Below are 21,557 nucleotides of genomic sequence, written 5' to 3' on the forward strand. Positions count from 1 at the left end.
TGCCCATAAATACTTTATTTTTCGACCGATTTTGCTGAAATTTGAAACAGTGAGTGGTTTAATGCTTCCCAACATCTGACCTAAATATGGATAATATCGGTCCATATTTAGATATAGCTGCCGTTTAGACCGATCTCCCGATAAAGGGTCTGAAGGTCATAAAAGCTTTATTTATTACCCGATTTCGCTAAAGTTTGAAACAGTGGGCTATTTAAAGCCTCCCAACATCCGACTCAAATATGGTACAGATCGGACTATATTAAGATATAGCTGTCAAATTGACCGATCTGCCGATAAAGGGTCTGAAGCCCATAAAAGCTTTATTGTTTTTAACCGATTTCACTAACATTTGAAAAGGTGAGTTTTTCTGAGCCTCACGATATCTGACTTTAACATGGTTCCGATCGGTTTATAATTAGATATATCTGCCAAAAAGACCAATATTTTGTTCTACAAAATTGAATTGCGATATATATATTAGACCACTCAATATCCGTGCCGATTTGGGTGCTTAAGTTATCCAATTTTCAACGGATTGTGACGAAATGGTGTTTACATATAATGCCTTTTTACTTGTTTTTCATACCCTCCACCATAGGATGGGGGTAGACTAATTTCGTCATTCTGTTTGTAACTCCTCGAAATATGCGTCTAAGACCCCATAAAGTATATATATTCTTGATCGTCATGACATTTTAAGTCGATCTAGCCGTGTTCGACCGTCTGTCTGTCAGTCCGTCCATCCGTCCGTCTGTCTGTCTGTCGAAAGCACGCTAACTTCCGAAGGAGTAAAGCTAGCCGTTTGAAATTTTGTACAAATACTTATTTTTAGTGTAGGTCTGTTGAGATTGTAAATGGGCTATATCGGTCCATGTTTTAATATAGCCGATCTTGAATTTTGACATCTTGAGCCACCAGAGGGCGCAATTATTATCCAATTTGAATGACATTTTGCACAAAATATTTTTTTATGATGTCCAACAACTGTGTCAAGTATGGTTTAAATCGGTTCATAACCTGATATAGCTGCCATATAAACCGATCTTGGGTCTTGACTTCTTGAGCTTCTAGAGAACGCAATTCCTATCCGATTTGGCTGAAATTTTGCATGACATAATTTATTATGACTTTCAACAACTGTGCCAAATAGGGCTCAAATCGGTTCATAACCTGACGTAGCCGCCATTTAAACCGATCCGGGATCTTGGTTTCTTGAGCCTCTGGAGGTCGCAATTATTATACGATTTCATCATCATCTTATGACCATCAACATACGTGTTTATTATAGTCTGAATCGGTCTGTAGGCTGATAAAGCTCCCATAAAATCAATCTCTCCATTTTATTTATTGAGCCCCCAAAGGGCTCAATTCTTATTCGAATTGACTGACATTTTACACAGGTCTCCAACATATAATTTAATTGTGGTCCGAACCGGACCATATCGTGATATCGCTCTATTAGCAGAGCAAATCTTTTCTTTTATCATTTTTTTGTCTTAGAAGGGATGCCGGGAAAAGAACTCGACAAATGCGATCCATGGTGGAGGGTATATAATTTTTGGCCCGGCCGAACTTAGCATGCTCTTACTTGTTTCTTCTAACATCTCCTTCATAACTAAGCAACAGAAATTTTCAGCAAACAACTGACTTTTCAGCAGGCTTATTGTTTCCCTGAATTTTATTATCATAATGAGAATTATCATAAGAGAGTTCATAGCGCGCCTCTCCCATTAAGCAACGAAGCTCATTTTTTGTTAAATGTAGATAAATAAGCAGAATTGTCGATTATGGAGTGAATATCAGACAGAAGCATTGCAAGAGCAACCAATGCATCCAGAAAAAGTCACCATTTGTTGCGTTTTATGGGCTGGTGGCATCATTGGACCGTACCTCTTCAAAGATGATGCGAATCGTAACGTAACTGTGAATGGTGAGAGCTACCCCGAGATGATATCCAACTTTTTTTGGCCAAAATGCAAGAGCTAGACTTGCATGGCATGTGGTTTCAACAAGACGGCGCCATATCCCACACAGCACGCGTAACAATGGACTTATTGAGAGGCGAATTCATGTGCGGGACCGGCCAATTGGCCTCACAGATCGTGCGATTTAACGCCTTTAGGCTTTTTTTTGTGGGACTATGTTAAAGCTCATTTCGATACAGACAAGCCCACTTCAGTTGACTCATTGGAAGGCAACATTGAAGCATTTATTTGTAAGATACCGGCCGAAATGTTGGAAAATGGGGATGGACCTTTGGAGGCGCAGTCATGAAATAATCTTCAAACATTAAATTATATGCACCGTACTATCTGTTCAAATAAAGATTTCATGTATTTTTCTGAGTTTTATGTGCTTTTTTTGAAAAACTTTCCTATAGCTCTTAGAAAATCACCCTTTATATACTACAGGGTCGGAAATAGATATTTCGTTGTGTTGCAAACGGAATGACAAAATGAATATACCCCCATCCTTCGGTGGTGGGTATAAAAAAAAAATTAATAAATGTAAAACGGAAATTGTTATCCATTGACTCAACACTCAACCATACTAACTTTGCCAACCTCGTTAAGTAGCAGGGTATTCGCTTAACAAACCTTCCTAAAAATACAATCGGAAATCTAATTATCTGAAGTAAAAACAAACAGTTTGTGGTCAGTTAAAGCGGAGATGAAAACGAAAAGGTTAGAAAAGAGCAACACACCTTGATGGCTTGCAAAAACACACACAAACACAACTACCTACCTGCACAGCAAACAAGGACAAACAAAAAAAAATCCAGAAAATTAGATTGCGTTAATAAAAACGGAAACAGAGGAAATTTAGAATTGGCAAAAACCATAATTGGTATTAAGCATTTCTCCTTTCGGCTTTCATTTGATTCTCTTCCATTTCCCTGGCTCTTTTCACACTCTTTCCCTTCCCGCCACGACAATTGGATCAGTTGAACTACCGGATGTCAAGCTTACCATTGGCGAACGATGGGACAGATTGCTAAAGGAAACCCATGAGAAAATAGAAACCCGTCGCCTAGAAACGGAAAATTTCAAAGAGAAACTGCCACCTCATCAAGAGGCTTTATTTAATCAATTAAAGGATTTTGAACAGGAAGTGGAGTGGACCCTCAACCATATTGAATGGGCATTCAATTTACCCACATCATACGCAGCCCCCGGCCAAGAGGAGGTCCATTTCGAGGAGTCCAAAGTACGCATACCCATCGATCCCAAAAAGATTAATCTGATTCCCACCTACACACAAGAGCAACTCGAGGATGTAGTCGCTGGCTGGATGCGTTACATTGAAAAACTGATAAAGACCCTAAAAGAAAAGGTGACAATGCCATTACCATCAAAGTGAAAAGATTTTTAATTCGAGACTTTGCCCCTTTTGTGTTCCATCTTTTTGGTGTTTTCTTGTTTTTTTTTTTGCAACATTGTAGCCTCTGGACGAATTCACTCCCATGGCCGAGTATCGTTTGTGGCATTTTCGCGAGATAGAATTGAATGGCATTTTGGAGCAGCTGAAGTCGGAATTTGTTGTGGCCGTTTTGGGTAAGTACAACCACCATCGCCACCATCGCCACCATTCCTCCTTCCCCCGCAGGCTAGTTATTATTCGTTATCTTTTAAATTTTTTTTCTTTTTTATTTTGGGTCTGCCCAATAGACACCCTAAGAGCCAATGATTCCGAGATTCTCAGCCGTTGGACAGAGACTGTCAACAAAGTGGAGGAGAAATTCCGTCTGGCCAAAGAAAATGCTGACTACATTGGCACCATCACCGATTACTTGGAGGTAATTTAAAACACGCTCACCCACTCAAACGTCCACTTGAGTGTGATGTACGAGCACTCATCTCTATTTGATGTTGATTTTATGTTTCATCCTTAGAAAATACGTTCCTACGATTGCTTTAAAATGACAACCCTCCTCATACCCAATGTGATGGTTGGTCTTCGTCACATTTGGACCATGTCGAGTTATTACTGCCATGACGATAAAATGCAGACACTCCTGTGCCAAATATCCAATGTCTTTACTGAAAAAGTCAAAAATATTGTGTGTTTTGAGAAAATATTTCGGTGAGTTTTAATTTGGGCGTATTATTTTTCTGGAATTCCATAAAATAGAGTATGTTGATTCCAAAATTGGTTTAAATATCTTATGCTTGTTAGTTAACATCAGGTTTTGTTTCAAACCCTTCTTCAACAAAGTAAAACCAGTAAGGAAAGGCACAAGTGGGGCGGTGACGACTATATAATACCCTACACCACCAAGAATATGTAGAACTTATATCGAAATCTAGTCAGACTCTAATTGGGATACCAATTGAAAAAGCAATTTAGAACCTTGTAAGATTTTCCTACCTCAGGACAAAAGATTTGGATTTCAACATCGTTAAAGGCCATATCGGATAAAAGATTATATGGGAGTTTTATCGAAACCTGTGCCAATTTTAATGACACATACTGGGACATGAAATAGAACATCTCACGCCCTATATTGTAGAGATGTGACCAAAATTGTGGATTTTACTGTCTTAAAAGACCATATCGGATGAAATATACACATTGGAGCTATATCTAAATTAGGACTGATTTTAATGAATTTTTGCGCACGTCAATTTTAACGTCTCATGCTAAATCGGTCGAAAATTGTGGATTGTACAGCCTTAAAAGGCTGTAGAAGAACAAAAGAACGAAATATATGGGAGCTATATCTGAATCTGAACCGATTTTTATGAAGACGTCAAATAAAGCACTTCATGTAAAATTTTGTAACGATCGGACCAAAATTGTGGATTCTACATGCTTAAAAGGCCATATCGGAAGAACGATATATATGGGAGCTATATCTGAATCTGAACCGATTTTTATGAAAATTTCCACACACATTGAGACTTCACAAAACCGACTCCACGCCAAACTTGGTGAAGATCGGACCATACTTGTGGCTTCTACAGCCTTAATAGTTCAAATCGGATGAAAGATATATATGGGAGCTATATCTAAATTTTAACCGATTTTGATTAAATTTTCTAAATATATTAAGATCGGTAACAAAACAGTCCATGCCAAATTTTTTGCACATCGGTGGAAAGTTGTAGCTTCTCCGGCCATTTAAGTGCAAATCGGGCGTTACATATATATGGGACCTATATCTAAATCTGAACCTATATATATGAAATTTTGCACATATATGAAGACGTCAAATAAAACACTCCATGCCAAATTTTGTAAAGATCGGTAAAAAGTTGTATCTTCTACAGTCTTAAACGGCCATATCGGACTAAAACTGTGGCTTCTACAGCTTTAAAAGTCCATATCGGATGAAAAATATATATAGAAACTAAACCGATTTTTACGAATTTTTTCACACATATGTAGACCTCAAATAAAACACCCAGTGCCAAATTTTGTGAAGATCGGACGAAAATTGTGGCTTCTACACCCTTAAAAAGCCATATCAGATGAAAGATATATATGGGAGCTATATCTAAATCTGAACCGATTTTTTTCAAAATCAATAGCGTTTGTCCTTGGACCAAAGAAGTGACATTTGCAAAATTTCGTGATGATTGGACAACAAATGCGACCTACACTTTGATTACAAGAATACATGGACTTACAGACGGACATGGCTAAATCGAATCTGAAAATGATTCTGAGTCGATCGGTATACTTATCAATGGGTCAAGCTCTTCTCCTTCTTCGCGTTGCAAACAAATTCACAAATCTATAAAACTGTACCACAGTGGTGGTGCAGGTATAAAAATACCAGTCATAGATAAACACCACCTCCAAAATTTTTTTGGCAAATCGAGTAATAATTGCACCCTCCAGAGGCTAAAAAAGTCTAACAGGGAGATCGGTTTATATGGCACCTATATCAGGTTATATACCGATTAAGACCATGCTTGGAACAGTTGTTGGAAGTCATACCAAAATTGCGCTCTCTAAAAGCCCAAGAAGTATAATCGGAGATCGGTTTATATGGCGGCTATATCAGGATATGAACTTATTAACACCATACTTGTCACTGTTGTTGGAAGTCAAGACAAAACAGTTCACGCAAAATTTCGACCAAATCGGATAAGACTTGCGTCCTCCAAAAGCTTATGATGTCAAAACACAGATCGGTTTACATGGCAGCTATATCAGGTTATGATTCGATTTAAACCATACTTAGCAAACTTGTTGGAAGTCATAACGAAACTTGTCGTGCAAAATTTCAGTTAAATCGGATAGGAATTACTTCCTCTAGAGGCGCAAGAAATCTAATCGGGAGATCGGCTAATATGGTGGCTATATCTTGTTATGGATAGATTTAGACTATACTTAACACAGCTGTTGGGAATCACACCAAAACACCTCAGGCAACATTTCAGCCAAATCGGATAAGAATTGCGTCATCTGAGGCCGAAGAAGTCAAGACCCAAGATCGGTTTGTGTGGCAGCTATATAAGGTTTTGAACCGATTTAAACCATACTTAGCACAGTTATGGTTCTTGTAGAAGCTCAAGAAGTCAAGACCCAAGATTGGCTTATATGGCAGCTATATCAAAACATGAATCGATTTGGCTCATTTACAATCGATTTGAACTATACTTAGCACAGTTATGGTTCCTCTAGAAGCTCAAGAAGTTAAGACCCAAGATCGGTTTATATGGCAGCTATATCAAAACATGGATCGATTTGGCTCATTTACAATCCCAACTGACCTCCACTAATAGGAAATGCTTTCGACAGACGGACGGCCATGGTTAAATCGACTTAGAATGGAATGTCAGGATGATCAAGAACACATCAATTTTATAAAACATCAATATATGGATGTGTTACAAATGGAATGACGAAAGTAGTATACTCCCATCCTATGGTGGATGGTATCCGATAAGACTTCTTAAGTTTCTAGAGGGCGCAATTCTTATCTATTTTGGTTAAAATTTGCACTGGTATGACTTCAAACAACTATGCTTAGTATTGTCTAAATCGGTTGATAACCTGATATAACTCCCATATAAACCGATCTCTCAATTTGACACTCTTAGTCACTGGAGAGCGCAATTTTTACTCGATTGTCTGAAATTTTAAAGGTCGTATGTTTTAATAGCCAAGCCAAGTACGGTCCATATCGGTCAATAACTTGATGTTGCTCGTATATATATTGAAAAAGTCATTCAAAGAACTTGACAAATCCGATTCATGGTGGAGGGTATAAAGTTTATTGTTCCAAGACCATCGACATTAATGTTTGTGGCAGCGGACTCATTTGAAGGAGTAACTTCTTAATCTAAGTGTTTATGGTTGAGACTGGATAAATAAATCTTTTGTAGATAACATTTTTGAAATAATTGGTTTTACATAAAATTCTTAAAATAATATGTTTCGATTCTTTGAACTCTTTTTTAGACATACATCCAGATACACCTATGAAACCGCCACCAACTGTGCCAATCTATTGCGATGTTGGAAAACGGCTTACCTTATGAGCCGAAAGTACATCGAAGATTCTGGGGCCGGTTCCAGATGGAGTTTGATCGCAATGCCTTGTTTAATGAAGTGGACCATATTAATCGAATAAGTCGAGATATAGCCTCCATTGGACGAGTATTTCTTCAATATGAGAATCTCTTTGGCAATCGTTTGAAAGGTCTCATCACTGATCCGACGATTATCGATAACCTAATGCGTAAAGTCTATCGCTTGCTAGATGAAATGCTGACAAGTGTGGACTATGATATATTTCGTCCCGGTAATTGGGAAAATTGGGAGCACACATTGAGTACCTTCAACAAACGTTTGGATGCCGTAGAGTCAGAAGCGAAACAAGTAATTGAAAAAAGCATTACAATGTTGAGATCATCCGATTTGGGTTTAGAGCTTATACGTGATGTCAAAAACTTGGATACAAGGCAAGCACTCACAGAGTTCATATCGACGAAGCATGAATATTTATTGAGATTTTTTGTGACTGAAATAAATACAGTGGAGTGTGAATACATGGTGAGTATTAAAATGAGAAATCTCTACACAAGTCAATCATGTTAAGTTGTACACAATTCTAATCCACACATTTCTAAAAAAAAATATTTAAATTAAACTAAAACTTAGTTTATTGATCCTTTGAATTGAACATTGAACATATTGAAAAGACACACACCTCGCGCCCCGTTACTTTTCTGTCTTATTTACAGCTCATGGTTAAATTAAAACTGCCAAAAATAAATTAATGCTGCATAAGATTTAAGATTTACATATATTTTGCCATATATCCACAAAAACACAAAAAAAAAATAAACATTGTACAGTATCGAGTTTATTACATTTAAGAGCAATATTTCATATTGTAATATAGCAATTGCCAGGCACACGCACACACACACACACATCCATTTCCATACAAAAGGTCTTTTATTGTAGTGGGTGCGCGTGTGTGTTCGTTTGTTTGTTGGTGTATATGAATATATGAATAACTGCATAACCTTGATTTGTTTAACATCGTCCATTGTTTCTGTTTTTCCCTCTCATTCTCATAGTCTTTCTTTTTTTTTTTGCTTTTAGAATCATAAAAAAGCTCCGCCAATTGGTAAACATCAGCCAGCGAAAATCGGCGCCATACAATGGACGCGATTATTGAGCGCCAAACTGAAAATATCCGTGCTAGCATTTAAACGGGTAAGTACATATGTGCATCATGCATCACTTCAAAAGGGCACCCCTTCGTTGGTACGTCTGTCCATCGACGATTCGTTGGTGGTAGGCATATACCGTACGCCGCTCTCCATTCCGAATCGCACATGAATGATTTCATTGTTTGGTTTGATTCTCGCGGTGCCATGGAAAATTTTGAATGGTCAAATGGCGCGGCCAACAATGAATGCTGACTGACTATCAGCCGGCCCAGTCACCGGAGTGAGAGGCCAACAATGACAACAACAATATTTACTGAGCCTTTGGTGGCATCCTCAATTTTATGCATTTATTACAAATTTTCGCTTTTTTTTTCAATAAACAAACAATTCCACGTTTTGATGCAATTTGCGTTTTATGGTGAATATACAGTTCGTGTAAAGGATAGCAATGGAGAACGCTACATTGGCACTGTGGGAGAATTGTATATTTTATACCCCGCTTCATGAGATGTTTGTATATGTATATTATTCGGGAGATTTGTGTGATACCGAAACATTGTCATCGTACATTATGGTGTACAAAATTGAATACCGATCACAACTGCAAATGATACTCAAAAAAACATAAATGGGCTATTGGGATATTCAACTGGCTTTTCTATACCCACCACCATAGGATGGGGGTGTACTAATTTCGTCATTCTGTTTGTAACTCCTCGAAATATTCGTCTAAGACCCCATAAAGTATATATATTCTTGATCGTCGTGACATTTTAAGTCGAACTAGCCATGTCCGTCCTTCCGCCCGCCCATCCGTCTGTCTGTCGAAAGCACGCTAACTTTCGAAGGAGTAAAGCTAGGCGCTTGAAATTTTCCATAAATACTTGCTATTAGTATAGGTCGATTTGGATTGTAAATGGGCTATATAGGTCCACGTATTGATATAGCTGCCATATAAACCGATCTGGAATCTTGAATTCTTGAGCCGATAGAGGGCACAATTCATATACGATTTGGCTGAAATTTTGCATGAGGTGTTTTATTATGACTTCCAATAACTGAGCTGAGTATGGTTCAAATTGGTCCATAACCTGATATATCTGCCATATAAACCGATCTGAGGTCTTGACTTCTTGCACCTCTACAAGGAGCAATTCCTATCCGATTTGGCTGAAATATTGTATGACGTGTTTTTTATGACCTCCAACAACTGTATTAAGAATGGTTCAAATCGGTCCATAAACTGATATAGCTGCCGTATAAACCGATCTGGGGTCTTGACTTCTTGCGCCTCTACAATGAGCAATTCCTATCCGATTTGGCTGAAATTTTGAACTACGTGTTTTTTTATGACCTCCAACAACTGTATTAAGAATGGTTCAAATCGGTCCATACCCTAATATAGCTGCCATCTAAACTGATCTGGGGTCTTGACTTCTTGAGCCACTAGAGGCCGAAATTATCATCCGATTTAGTTGAAATTTTATACAATGGCTTCTCTCATGACCTTTAACATACGTATCGAAAATGGCATGAATCCGTTTATAGCCTAATGCAGCTCCCCTGTAAACCGGTCTCCCTATTTTACTTCTTCAGCCACTAAAGTGCGCAATTCTTACTAGATTTGGCTGAAATTTTACACAACGACGTCTACTATGGTCTACAATATTCAGTTCAGTTATGGTTCGAAATGAACCATAACTTGATATTGTTCCAATAACATAGCAATTATTTTCTTTTATGCTTTGTTTGCCTAAAAAGAGATACCGTGGCAATAGCTCGACAAATACAATCTATGGTGGAGGGTTTATAAGATTTGGCCCAGCCGAACTTAGCACGCTTTCACTTGTTAATATTTTCATTAATAGCAAGTAAGAGCGTGCTAAGTTTGGCCGAGCCGAATCTTATATTAAACATATTGGGTTGCCTAAAAAGTAATTGCGGATTTTTCATATAGTCGGCGTTGACAAATTTTTTCAACGGCATGTGACTCTGTAATTGCATTCTTTCTTCTGTCAGTTATCAACTGTTACTTTTAGCTTGCTTTAGAAAAAAAGTGCGCGAAATTTTGTTTACATTTATTTGTTTGGTGTCAATTTTAATATGGAGCCCACAAAGGAGCATTTTCGTCATATTTACTTTATTATTTCCGTAAAGGAAAAACCGCGGAGCAGGTTGCTAAAAAGTTACGAGATGTGTATGGTGATAAAGCCTTAAAAGGAAGACAGTGTCAAAATTGGTTTCGCAAATTCCGTTCTGGAAATTTTTCACTTAAAGATGAGCCACGTTCAGGTCGGCCAAATGAAGTTGATGATGACCAAATCAAAGCATTAATCCAATTGGATCGTCATCTAAATGAGCGTAAGATAGGAGAGAAGTTAAATATATCAAAATCAACCGTTAATTATCACATAAAAAGTCTTGGACTGGTAAAAAAGCTTGATATTTGGGTACCACATGTATTGAAAGAAATTCATATAACAAACCGAATCAATGCTTGTGATATGCACCTTAAACGCAATGAATTCGATCCGTTTTTAAAACGAATCATAACTGGAGATGAAAAATGGATTGTTTACAACAACGTTAGTCGAAAACGATCATGGTCCAAGCATGGTGAACCAGCTCAAACCACTTCAAAGGCTGATATCCACCAAAAGAAGGTTATGCTGTCTGTTTGGTGGGATTGGAAGGGTGTGGTATATTTTGAGCTGCTTCCAAGGAACCAAACGATTAATTCGGATGTTTACTGTCAACAATTGGACAAATTGAATACAGCCATCAAGGAGAAGCGACCAGAATTGGTCAATCGTAAAGGTGGCATATTCCACCAGGAAAACGCTAGACCGCACACATCTTTGGTCACTCGCCAAAAACTGAGTGAGCTTGGCTGGGAACTTTTGATGCATCCACCATATAGCCCTGACCTTGCACCATCAGACTACCATTTATTTCGATCTTTGCAGAACTCCTTAAATGGTAAATCTTTCGGCAATGATGAGGCTATAAAATCGCACTTGGTTCAGTTTTTTTGCAGATAAAGACCAGAAATTCTATGAGCGTGGAATACTAAATTTGCCAGGAAGATGGCAAAAGGTTATCGAACAAAATGGCAATTATATATTTGATTAAAGTTCATTCTAAGTTTTATTAAAAATGCATTTACTTTCTTTTAAAAAATCCGCAATTACTTTTTAGGCAACCCAATAGAATAATGCATAAGAACTGTTATGCTATTGGAGCTATATCAAGTTTTAGTCCTACTCGGATCATAAATGAATTGAATTCTAAACATAGGAGAAGTCATTGGGTAATATTTCAGTCCATTCGGATAAGAATTGCGCCTTGTAGGGCCTCAAGAAGTAAAATCGGGAGATCGGCTTATAGGGGAGCTCTAGCAAGCTATAGATAGACTCAGACCGTATTGGGCAAGTATGATGAAGGTCTTAGGAGAAGTCCTTGTACAAAATTTCTGATAAATCTGATGAGAATTGCGCCCTCTAAAAGTTCAAGTAGCAAAATCGGGAGATAGGTTTATATGGTTTTCAGGTTATGTACCGATTTGCGCAATAGTTGTTAAAAGTCATAACAAAACTCAAGCAAAATTTCAGCCAAATTGGATGAGAATTGCGCCCTCTAGTGACTCAAAAAGTTCAGATCCAAGATCGGTTTATATGACAGCTATAATAGGTTGTGATGCGATTTTAACCATACTTAACGCAGTTGTTGGAAACCACAACAAAATATCACGTGCAAAATTTCAGTCAAATCGGACGAGAATTGCGCCCCCTATAGGCTTAAGAAGTCAAGGCCCAATATCGGTTTATATGGTAGCTTTCAAAACATGGACCGATTTTGCGACACACAAATCTGTTTTATTTCTGATGTACTCTTTATACCCACCACCGAAGGATGGGGGTATATTCATTTTGTCCTTCCGCTTGCAACACAACGCAATATCCACTTCCGACTCTATACATATTCTTGATCAGCGTAAAAATGCAAGACGTTCTAGCCATGTGCGTCCGTCTCACTTTTGAAATTACGGTACATGCTTCCAAAATATAGATATTGAGCTGAAACTTTGCACAGACTCTTTTTTTGTCCATAAGCAGGTTAAGTTCGAAGATGGGATATATTATATTATATTATCCAATTTTGCTGAAATTTTGGACAGTGAGTTGTGTTACGCCCTTCAACATCCTTCTTCAATTTTGTCCAGATCGGTCCAGATTTGGATATAGCTGCCATATAGACCGATCAGCCGTTTTAGGGTCTTAGGCCCATAAAAGCCTCATTTATTATCCGATTTTGCCGAAATTTGGGACAGTGAGTTGTATTAGGTCGTTCGATATTCTTCTTCAATTTGGCCCAGATGGGTCCAGATTTGAATATAGCTGTCATACAGACCGATCTCTCGATTTGAAGTTTTGGGTTCATAAAAGATGCATTTATTATCCGATGTCGCTGAAATTTGGCACAGTGGGTTGTGTTAGGCCCTTCGACAAACTTCGTCAATTTGGTTCAGATCGGTCCAACTGCTATATAGATCGATCTCTCGATTTAAGATTTTGGGGCTATAAAAGGCGCATTTATTGTCCGATTTCGCCGAAATTCAGAACAGTAATTTGTGTTAGCCCACTCGAAATTTTTCTGCAACTTGGCCCGAATCGATCCAGATTTAGATATAGCTCCCATATAGACCGATTTCTCGATTTAAAGTCTTGGTCCCGTAAAATGCTCATTTTTAATCCTATTTCACTGAAATTTGACACAGTGACTTATAATAGGCTTTACGACATTCGTGTCGTATATGGTTTAGATCGGTGTGTTTTTGATATAGCTACTAAAAAGACCAATATTTTGTTATATACAATTGAACAATGACTTTTACTTATTAGTATTTGGTCCAAATTGATATAGCAGCTGTATAAGGTATGAATTTAGCATCGAATTTGGCGAAATGTTGTTTACACATATATCCGAGGTGGTGGGTATCCAAAGTTCGGCCCGGCCGAACTTAACGCCTTTTTACTTGTTTTCTAGTTGTTTTTCTATACTGATTTCGATAAAATTATGAACACATATTGGATAAAAGATATGCACGGGAGCTATAACTAAACCTGAAGCGATTATTATAAAATTTTGTGCACGTATTAAGATGTAAAACATATCATGCTAAATTTTGTAAAGATCGGAGCAAAGATTTGGCTTTTGCAAACCTAAAAATGCATATCAGCTGAAAGATATGTATGGGAGCTATATTTTAATCTGATCCGATTTTAGCGAAATTTTGCACAGGTATTGAGATGTCAAATAAAACTTATCACGCTTAATTTTTTAAGGATCGGATCAAAACTGTGACTACTACACGTATACGTCGTGCCAAATCTTGTCAGGGTCAGACCAAAATTGTGGCTACTACAGCCTTAAAATGTCATATCGGACGAATGATATATATGAGAGACATATCTGAATTTGAACAGATTTTATGAAAATTTGCACAGGTATTGGAACGCTAAATAAAACATCTCATACAAAATTTTGTAAAGATCGGACCAAAACTGTGGCTTATACAGCCATTAATGGCCATATAGGCCGTAAAATATATATGAGAGCTATACCTAAATCTGAACCAGTTTTTATGAAATTTTGCACACGTATTGGGAAGTCAAATGAAACATAGAATGCTTAATTTTGTAAGGATCGGACCAAAACTGTGGCTACTACAGCCTTAAAAGTCCATATGTGTTGAAAGACAAATATGGGAGCTATATCTAAATCTGAACCAATTTTTTTCAAAATCGATGTCGTTTGTCCTTGGACCAAACAAGAGACAAGTGCAAAATGCCATAGCAATCGGGCAACAAATTGATGCAGCGTGATATACAAGACATTTTTTTTTTATAATTTAGTTTACTTATATAATAAAACTCCCCACTGTTCGTATGCATGTTTATAGTATGCTGAAAACAACACAGTTTTATTCTATCCTTACTTTGAACCCTGCCAACATTGTAACTATTACTGCAGAAGGGGGGGGCAAAGTAATTTCATTTCTTTGTTGTCTCCTTGCCATACTTTGAATGAATTGCGTATATTGCCAGCTCAGAATCAAATGAATTCATTCACTTTAAGCCAAATAAAAATCATACTGTAATTGAAATTACAATTCTAGTGTCATTCAACACAAAGCGGATTGAAGTATATCATGTGCTACATCTCTATTGGATATTTTGTGTGACAATATATTCAGATTTTTCAATTGAATTGTGTATAGGCTATACTATACGAATTTAATTAAAAATTTGCAACCCTTTTTTAATACGTGTCTATAGAAGGGCAAAAATGAAATGCATTAAACAAGATCAAACAAGTAAAAATTTATTAAGTTTGGCTGGGCTGAACTTTGGATCCCACCACTTCGGGTGTATATATTTACCACATTAATCGGTAAGCAAATGCTTCTTTTATGGCCCCAAGACCATAAATCGAGAGAACGGTATATACGGTAGCTATATTAAAATATAGACCTATCTGGATCAAATTGACCACTGATGTCGAAGGACTTAGCGAAGCTCTCTATACCAAATATCAGCGAAGTTGGGTAATACATGTACTTTATATGGGCACAATAACTTAAATCGGGAGATCGGTGTATATGGCAGTTATATCCAAGTATAGTCTGATCTAGGCCATTGTTGGTACGAATGTTGAGTGCTAGTTGTGTCAAAATGCTCAAAATCGGATAATAAATGCGCCTTTGATGGCCTCAAAATTTTTAATGGGCACATCAGTTAATGTAAGGTTCTACAGTTATTTATATTTTAGATATTATACCCACCACCGAAGGAAGGGGGCATATTCATATTGTCATCACGTTTGCAACACATCGAACATCCGTTTCCGACCATATAAAGTAAATATATTCTTGATCAGCGTAAAAATCTAAGACCATCTGGACATGTCCGTCCGTCTGTCCGTCTTTCTGTTGAAATCACGCTACAGTCTTTAAAAATAGAGATATTGAGCCGAAACTATGCACAGATTCTTATTTTGTCCATAAGCAGGTGAAATTCGAAGATGGGCTATATCGGACTATATCTTGATAAAGCCCCCATAGGCTATATCAATAGTCCTCATAGGCTATATCAATAACCCCCATAGGCTATATCAATAAAATACACATTTATTATCCGATTTTGCTGAAATTTGTGACAGTGAGTCGTATTAGGCCCTCCGACATCCTTCGCCAATTTGGCTCAGATCGGTTCTGATTTGGATACAACTATCATATAGACCGATCCTCCGATTTAGGGTCTTAGACCCATTTAAGCCACATTTATTATCCGATTTTGCTGAAATTTGGGACAGTGAGTTGTCTTAGGCCCTTTGGCATCTTTCTTTAATTTGGCCCTGATCGGTCAAGATTTGGATATAGCTGCCATATAGACCGATCTCTCGATTTAGGGTTTTGGGCCCATAAAAGGGGCATTTATTGTCCGATGTCGCCGAAATTTGGAACAGTATGTTAAGTAAAGCCTCTTGACATACATCTGCAATATGGTACAGGTTGGTCCATATTTGGATATAGCTGTCATATAGACCGATCTCTCGATTTGAGGTTTTGGACCCATAAAAGGCGCATTTGTTGTCCGATGTCACCGAAATTTGGGACAGTGAGTTGTGTAAGGCCCTTCGACATCCTTCGTCAATTTGGCTCAGATCGGTTCAGATTTGGATACAACTATCGTATAGACCGATCCTCCGATTTAGGGTCTTAGACCCATTTAAGCCACATTTATTATCCGATTTTGCTTAAATTTGGGACAGTGAGTTGTCTTAGGCCCTTTGATACGTTTCTTCAGTTTGGCCCTAATCGGTCCAAATTTGGATATAGCTGACGTATAGACCGATCTCCAGATTTATGGTTTTGGGCCCATAAAAGGCGCATTTATTGTCCGATGTGGCCCAAATTTGGGACAGTAAGTTAGGTTAAGCCTCTTGACATACTTCTGCAATATGGCACAGGCCGGTCCAGATTTGGATATAGCTGTCATATGGACCGATCACTCGGTTTTAGGTTTTGGTGCCATGAAAGGCGCATTAATTGCCCGCTGTCGCTGAAATTTGAGACAGTGAGTTGTGTTAGGCCCTTCGACGTCCTTCTTCAACTTGTCCCAAATCAGTCCAGATTTGAATGCACCTGCCATAAAGACCGAGCTTTCGATTTAATGTATTTGTGCCATAAAATGTTGCCGAAATTTAGGACACTGCTTTGTGTTAAGCTTTTCGAAATTTTTCTGCAACTTGGCCTAAATCGGTCCAGATTTGGATATACCTGCCATTTAGACCGATATCTCGATTTAAGGTTTGGGCCAATAGAAGGGGCATTTATTGTCCGATGTCGCCCAAATTTGGGACAGTGAGTTAAGTTAAGCCCCTCGACATATTCCTGCAATTTCGCCTAGATCGGTCTAGATTTGCATATAGATGCCATATAGACCGATCTCTCGGTTTAGGGTTTTGGGCGCATTTATTATTCGATTTCACTGCAATTTGACACATTGACTTATGTTAGGCTTTTCGACATCCTTGTCGTATATGGTTCAGATCGGTTTATTTTTAGATATAGCTACTAAAAAGACCAATATTTTGCTAAAAACTGGTCTATATGGTAGTTGTATCCAAATCTGAACCGATCTGAGCCAAATTGACAAAGTATGTCGGAGGGCCTAATACGACTCACTGTCACAAATTTCAGCAAAATCGGATAATAAATGTGTATTTTATTGGTATAGCCAATGGGGGTATTGATATAGCCTATGAGGACTATTGATATAGCCTGTGGGGGCTATATCAAGATATAGTCTGATATAGCCCCTCTTCGAATTTAACATGCTTATGGACAAAAAAGCTCAATATCTCTATTTTTGAAGACTGTAGCGTGATTTCAACAGACAAACAGACAGACGGACATGTCTAGATCGTCTTAGATTTTTACGCTGATCAAGAATATATATACTTAATAGGGTCGGAATGGATATTTCGATGTGTTGCAAACGCAATGACAAAGTGAATATACCCCCATCCTTCGGTGGTGGGTATAACAATTGAACAATGACTTGTACATATTAGTATTTGATACAAATCGGAACATGTTGCGATACTGCTGCTATGGGCCATAAGGTATGCATTTTCCACCGGATTTCGACGAAAGGTGATTAACATATATACCCGAGGTGGTGGGTACCCAAAGTTCGGCCCGGTCGAACTTAACGCCTTTTTACTTGCTTTTCACCATTCCACCATTTTTTCCATATTACAGATGGAAAATGAACCCAACCTTTCAAACAGCTACCTTAAGCGCAGCGCATTTAAGTCTTACTTCGAACTGGTGAACAAAATGCACATTTATGAGAATAACCTTTTTGAAAAATATTGTTCCCAAGCAACATACATGGTCAACGGTTTGATGAGAAAGAATATACTCAAAATACAAATATGCAAGGGCGAGACATGTAAGTAAGGCGCGTCGAAAAAGCCAAATTGCGTGCTTAAAAACCTTCAGAACTTCAAAAACAACTTTTCAATTTTTTCCAGTTACCTACATATCAAATGCCTTGGAAACCATCAAACTGAAAAAGGAAAAATCAATTGATGAATCCACACCTTCTGGTTCAGGTGGCACGGACTCCTACAATCAGACTGTGGCCACCGGCTTCATTCGCAAAATAACCAAATTCACTGTAATTGCTACAATGCTACAGTGGTTGATGGGAAGAAAACCAGCTGCGGATGCCCAACTGATTAAAGCAATGGAGTTCCTCAAACTGATGAAGTCGGGCAAAGTCAAGCCAACGGAGAGAGATAAATTTTGCATTAAACAGTGTGAACGTAAGTAGTGCTCCAGCATAAAACATTGCACAAGGAAAAATAGACAAACTTTCAAAAAATTATTGTTTCTGTAGCCATGTTAAAATAGCATTACCATGTTCTGCATATAAATAGTCGCTCAGTTTAAAAACTGAATCAAAAATAATCTTTAAGATCTATATAGAGTATTGCCAATCAATAATTTTGCTGATTAAACTCATACCACCCAACAAACACCCCCTTTCAACTATTATCCAATGGTATCGCAACCGAAGTCCGGAAGGCAATCATACTTAAACGAAATATGCATTTTCCCTCATTCCCCTTATCTATTGGGAACTCAAACGCCCAGCAATATGGTCTTATGAACCCAATTGCTTTAAGTTGATATTTGTTAAGTATCTTTGCCATACATTCAGAGAAATGATGACGGCTTCCTTTTCGCTTTTTAAGAAAAAGACACTTTGTTTTTATGACCGGAACTGAAGAAGACCGCCGAGTAGTTAAATTGAAGAAAATAATAGAACAGATGATGGAAATGAAAGGCAACTCTAGCCGTGATTGAGCGTTAGAAAAAATGGATTTTAATGGAATTTATTGGTTTTCATTGAAGCATATCCACTAATAGGGATGACCAACAACCGTCCAAACAAAGCTCATCAAACCAAACGATGAGTAGAAAAAAAGCTATCAAATCTAAATACTGCTAATGTTCGACAAACACATGCAAAGTGGGTAGGAGTTTTTCGAGTGGATTTTCTAAGGAAAATAGAAATTCAAATAAGTAAAAATGCATTAAGTTCGCCAGGCCGAACTTTGCATACCCGCCACCTCGGGTATATATGTAAACTTCCTTTCGTCACAATCCGATGAAAAGTGGATAACTTATGTACCCAAATTCGGCACGGACATTGAGTGGTCTTATTAATATAAGTCACTGTTGAATTTTGTATTTCAAATTTCAACAAAAAAAGGTAATAAATTAAATTTTTTGAGCTTCAGACCCTTAACCCGCATATCGGTCTATATGACACCTATATCTCATTACTGTCCTATTTTTACCTTATTTGGGTCGGATGGGGGATGATCTTAAACTACTTACTGTTTCAATTTTCAGCGAAATCGGGTAATTAATAAAGCTTTTATGGGCTTCAGACCCTTTATCGGGAGATCGGTCTATAAGGTAGCTATATCTAAATATAGTCCGATCTGAACCACACTCAGGTCAAATGTCGATAGGCTTAAAATAACCCACTGTTGCGAATTTCAGCGAAATCGGGTAATAAATAAAGCTTTTATGGTCTTCAGACCCTTTATCGGCTCTAAATATAGTCCGATCTGAACCATATTTGGATCAGTTGTCGGGAAGCCTTAAACTACTCACTGTTTAAAATTTCAGCAAAATTGATCAGTTGTCAGGAAGCCTTAAACTACTCACTGTTTGAAATTTCAGCAAAATCGAATGAAAAGCAATGTTGTTAAGCGCATTAGACCCTTTAAGGAAAATCGGTCTATATAGCAGCTATATCCAAATATAGTCCGATTTGGTCCAGCGTACATCAAAAAGACGTATCTGTGCCAAATTTCAGCTTAATGTCTCGATTTTTGAAGGCTATAGAGCGATTACAAATGACAGACGGACAGACACACGGACATCGTTAAATCGTCTATGAATTTTACGACGATCCGAAATATATATACTTTGTAGGGGCGGAAACTGATATTTCGATGTGTTGCAAACGGAATGACTAAATTAATTGCCCCCTATCCTACGGTGGTGAGTATTACAAGTAAGAGCGTGCTAAGTTCGGCCGGGCCGAATCTTAGTCGAGTTCTATGTGCGGTGTCTCTTATTAGGTAAACAAAGAATATTGAATAAGAACTGTTATGCTATTGGAGCTATATCAAGTTATAGTCCGATTCGGACCATAATAGAATGCTGAACATTGTAGAAGTAATTGTGATTCAGTTCATTCGGATAAGAATTGCGCCTTGTAGGGGCTCAAGAAGCAAAATCGGGAGAGAGGTTTATATGGGAGCTGCATCCAGCTATTGATCGATTCAGACTTCTTCCAAATCGGATGAGAATGGCAACCTCTAAAGGGTCAAGAAGACGAGATCCCAGTTCGATTTATATGGCAGCTATATTAGGTTATGTACCGATTTGCGCCATACTTCGCACAGTTGTTGGAAGTCATAACAAAACATCTCAAACGAAATTTAAGCTAAATCGGATGATAATTGCGCGCTCTATTGGCTCAAGAAATCAAGATCCAAAATCGGTTTATATGACAGCTATACCAGATTATTAACCGATTTGAATCATGCTTAACACAGTTATTACAAGTGATACCAAAACACTACGTGCAAAACTTCAGTCAAATCGGACGACAATTACGCCCTCTAGAGGATCAATAAGTCAAGACCCAACATCGGTTTATATGCCAGCTATATCAAAACATGGACCGATTTGAACCATACTTAACTTAGTTGTTGAAAGTGTTCCAAAACACCGCGTGCAAACTTTCAGTCAAATCGGAAGAAACTTGATCTCAGACGCATATTTCGAGGTGTTACAAATAGAATGACGAAATACGTATTCCCCCATCCTATGGTATAGGGTATAGAAATGTGTGTGTTCGTCGTTGATGCCCACCAACAGACATCCGCACCTTATTTTGTATGCCCGCGGCAAATGAAAGACGAGCAACTTCGTGTAGCTTCGTTTGGACAGCGCACATTAAATGTTAGTTGTATCACCACCAATATCTGTATATCTGTTTGGAGAAAATATAGGAAAACAGATATGTTATTCTCTTTTCATACCCTCCACCAAAGGATGGAGGTATACTAATATCGTTATTCCATTTGTAATACATTGAAATTTGGATTGAATGTCGTCGTGACGTTCTATGTCGATTTTGCCCCGTTCTAAGTCGATTTAGCCATTGAAATATTGAGTGAGCATCGTCTTGACAATCAAAGCCAATTTAGCCATGTCCGTCCGTCTCTCGAAAGCACTCTAACTTTCGTGGAAGTAAGCTA

General features: G+C 37.9%; 1 protein-coding gene across 1 annotated transcript in view; it reads left to right on the top strand.

The window, feature by feature from the left end:
• LOC106080427 (dynein axonemal heavy chain 10) overlaps nt 1-21,557 on the top strand; it is a 239,264-nt gene that overhangs the window by 47,880 nt on the left and 169,827 nt on the right. Inside the window, 9 exon segments of the mRNA XM_059362518.1 lie at nt 2,945-3,333; nt 3,443-3,554; nt 3,669-3,796; nt 3,893-4,083; nt 7,414-7,532; nt 7,535-8,007; nt 8,566-8,679; nt 17,965-18,157; nt 18,240-18,533. Coding sequence (XP_059218501.1) covers nt 2,945-3,333; nt 3,443-3,554; nt 3,669-3,796; nt 3,893-4,083; nt 7,414-7,532; nt 7,535-8,007; nt 8,566-8,679; nt 17,965-18,157; nt 18,240-18,533 — 2,013 coding nt within the window.

This window comes from Stomoxys calcitrans, chromosome 2 (assembly GCF_963082655.1).
Source record: "Stomoxys calcitrans chromosome 2, idStoCalc2.1, whole genome shotgun sequence".
NCBI lineage: Eukaryota > Metazoa > Arthropoda > Insecta > Diptera > Muscidae > Stomoxys > Stomoxys calcitrans.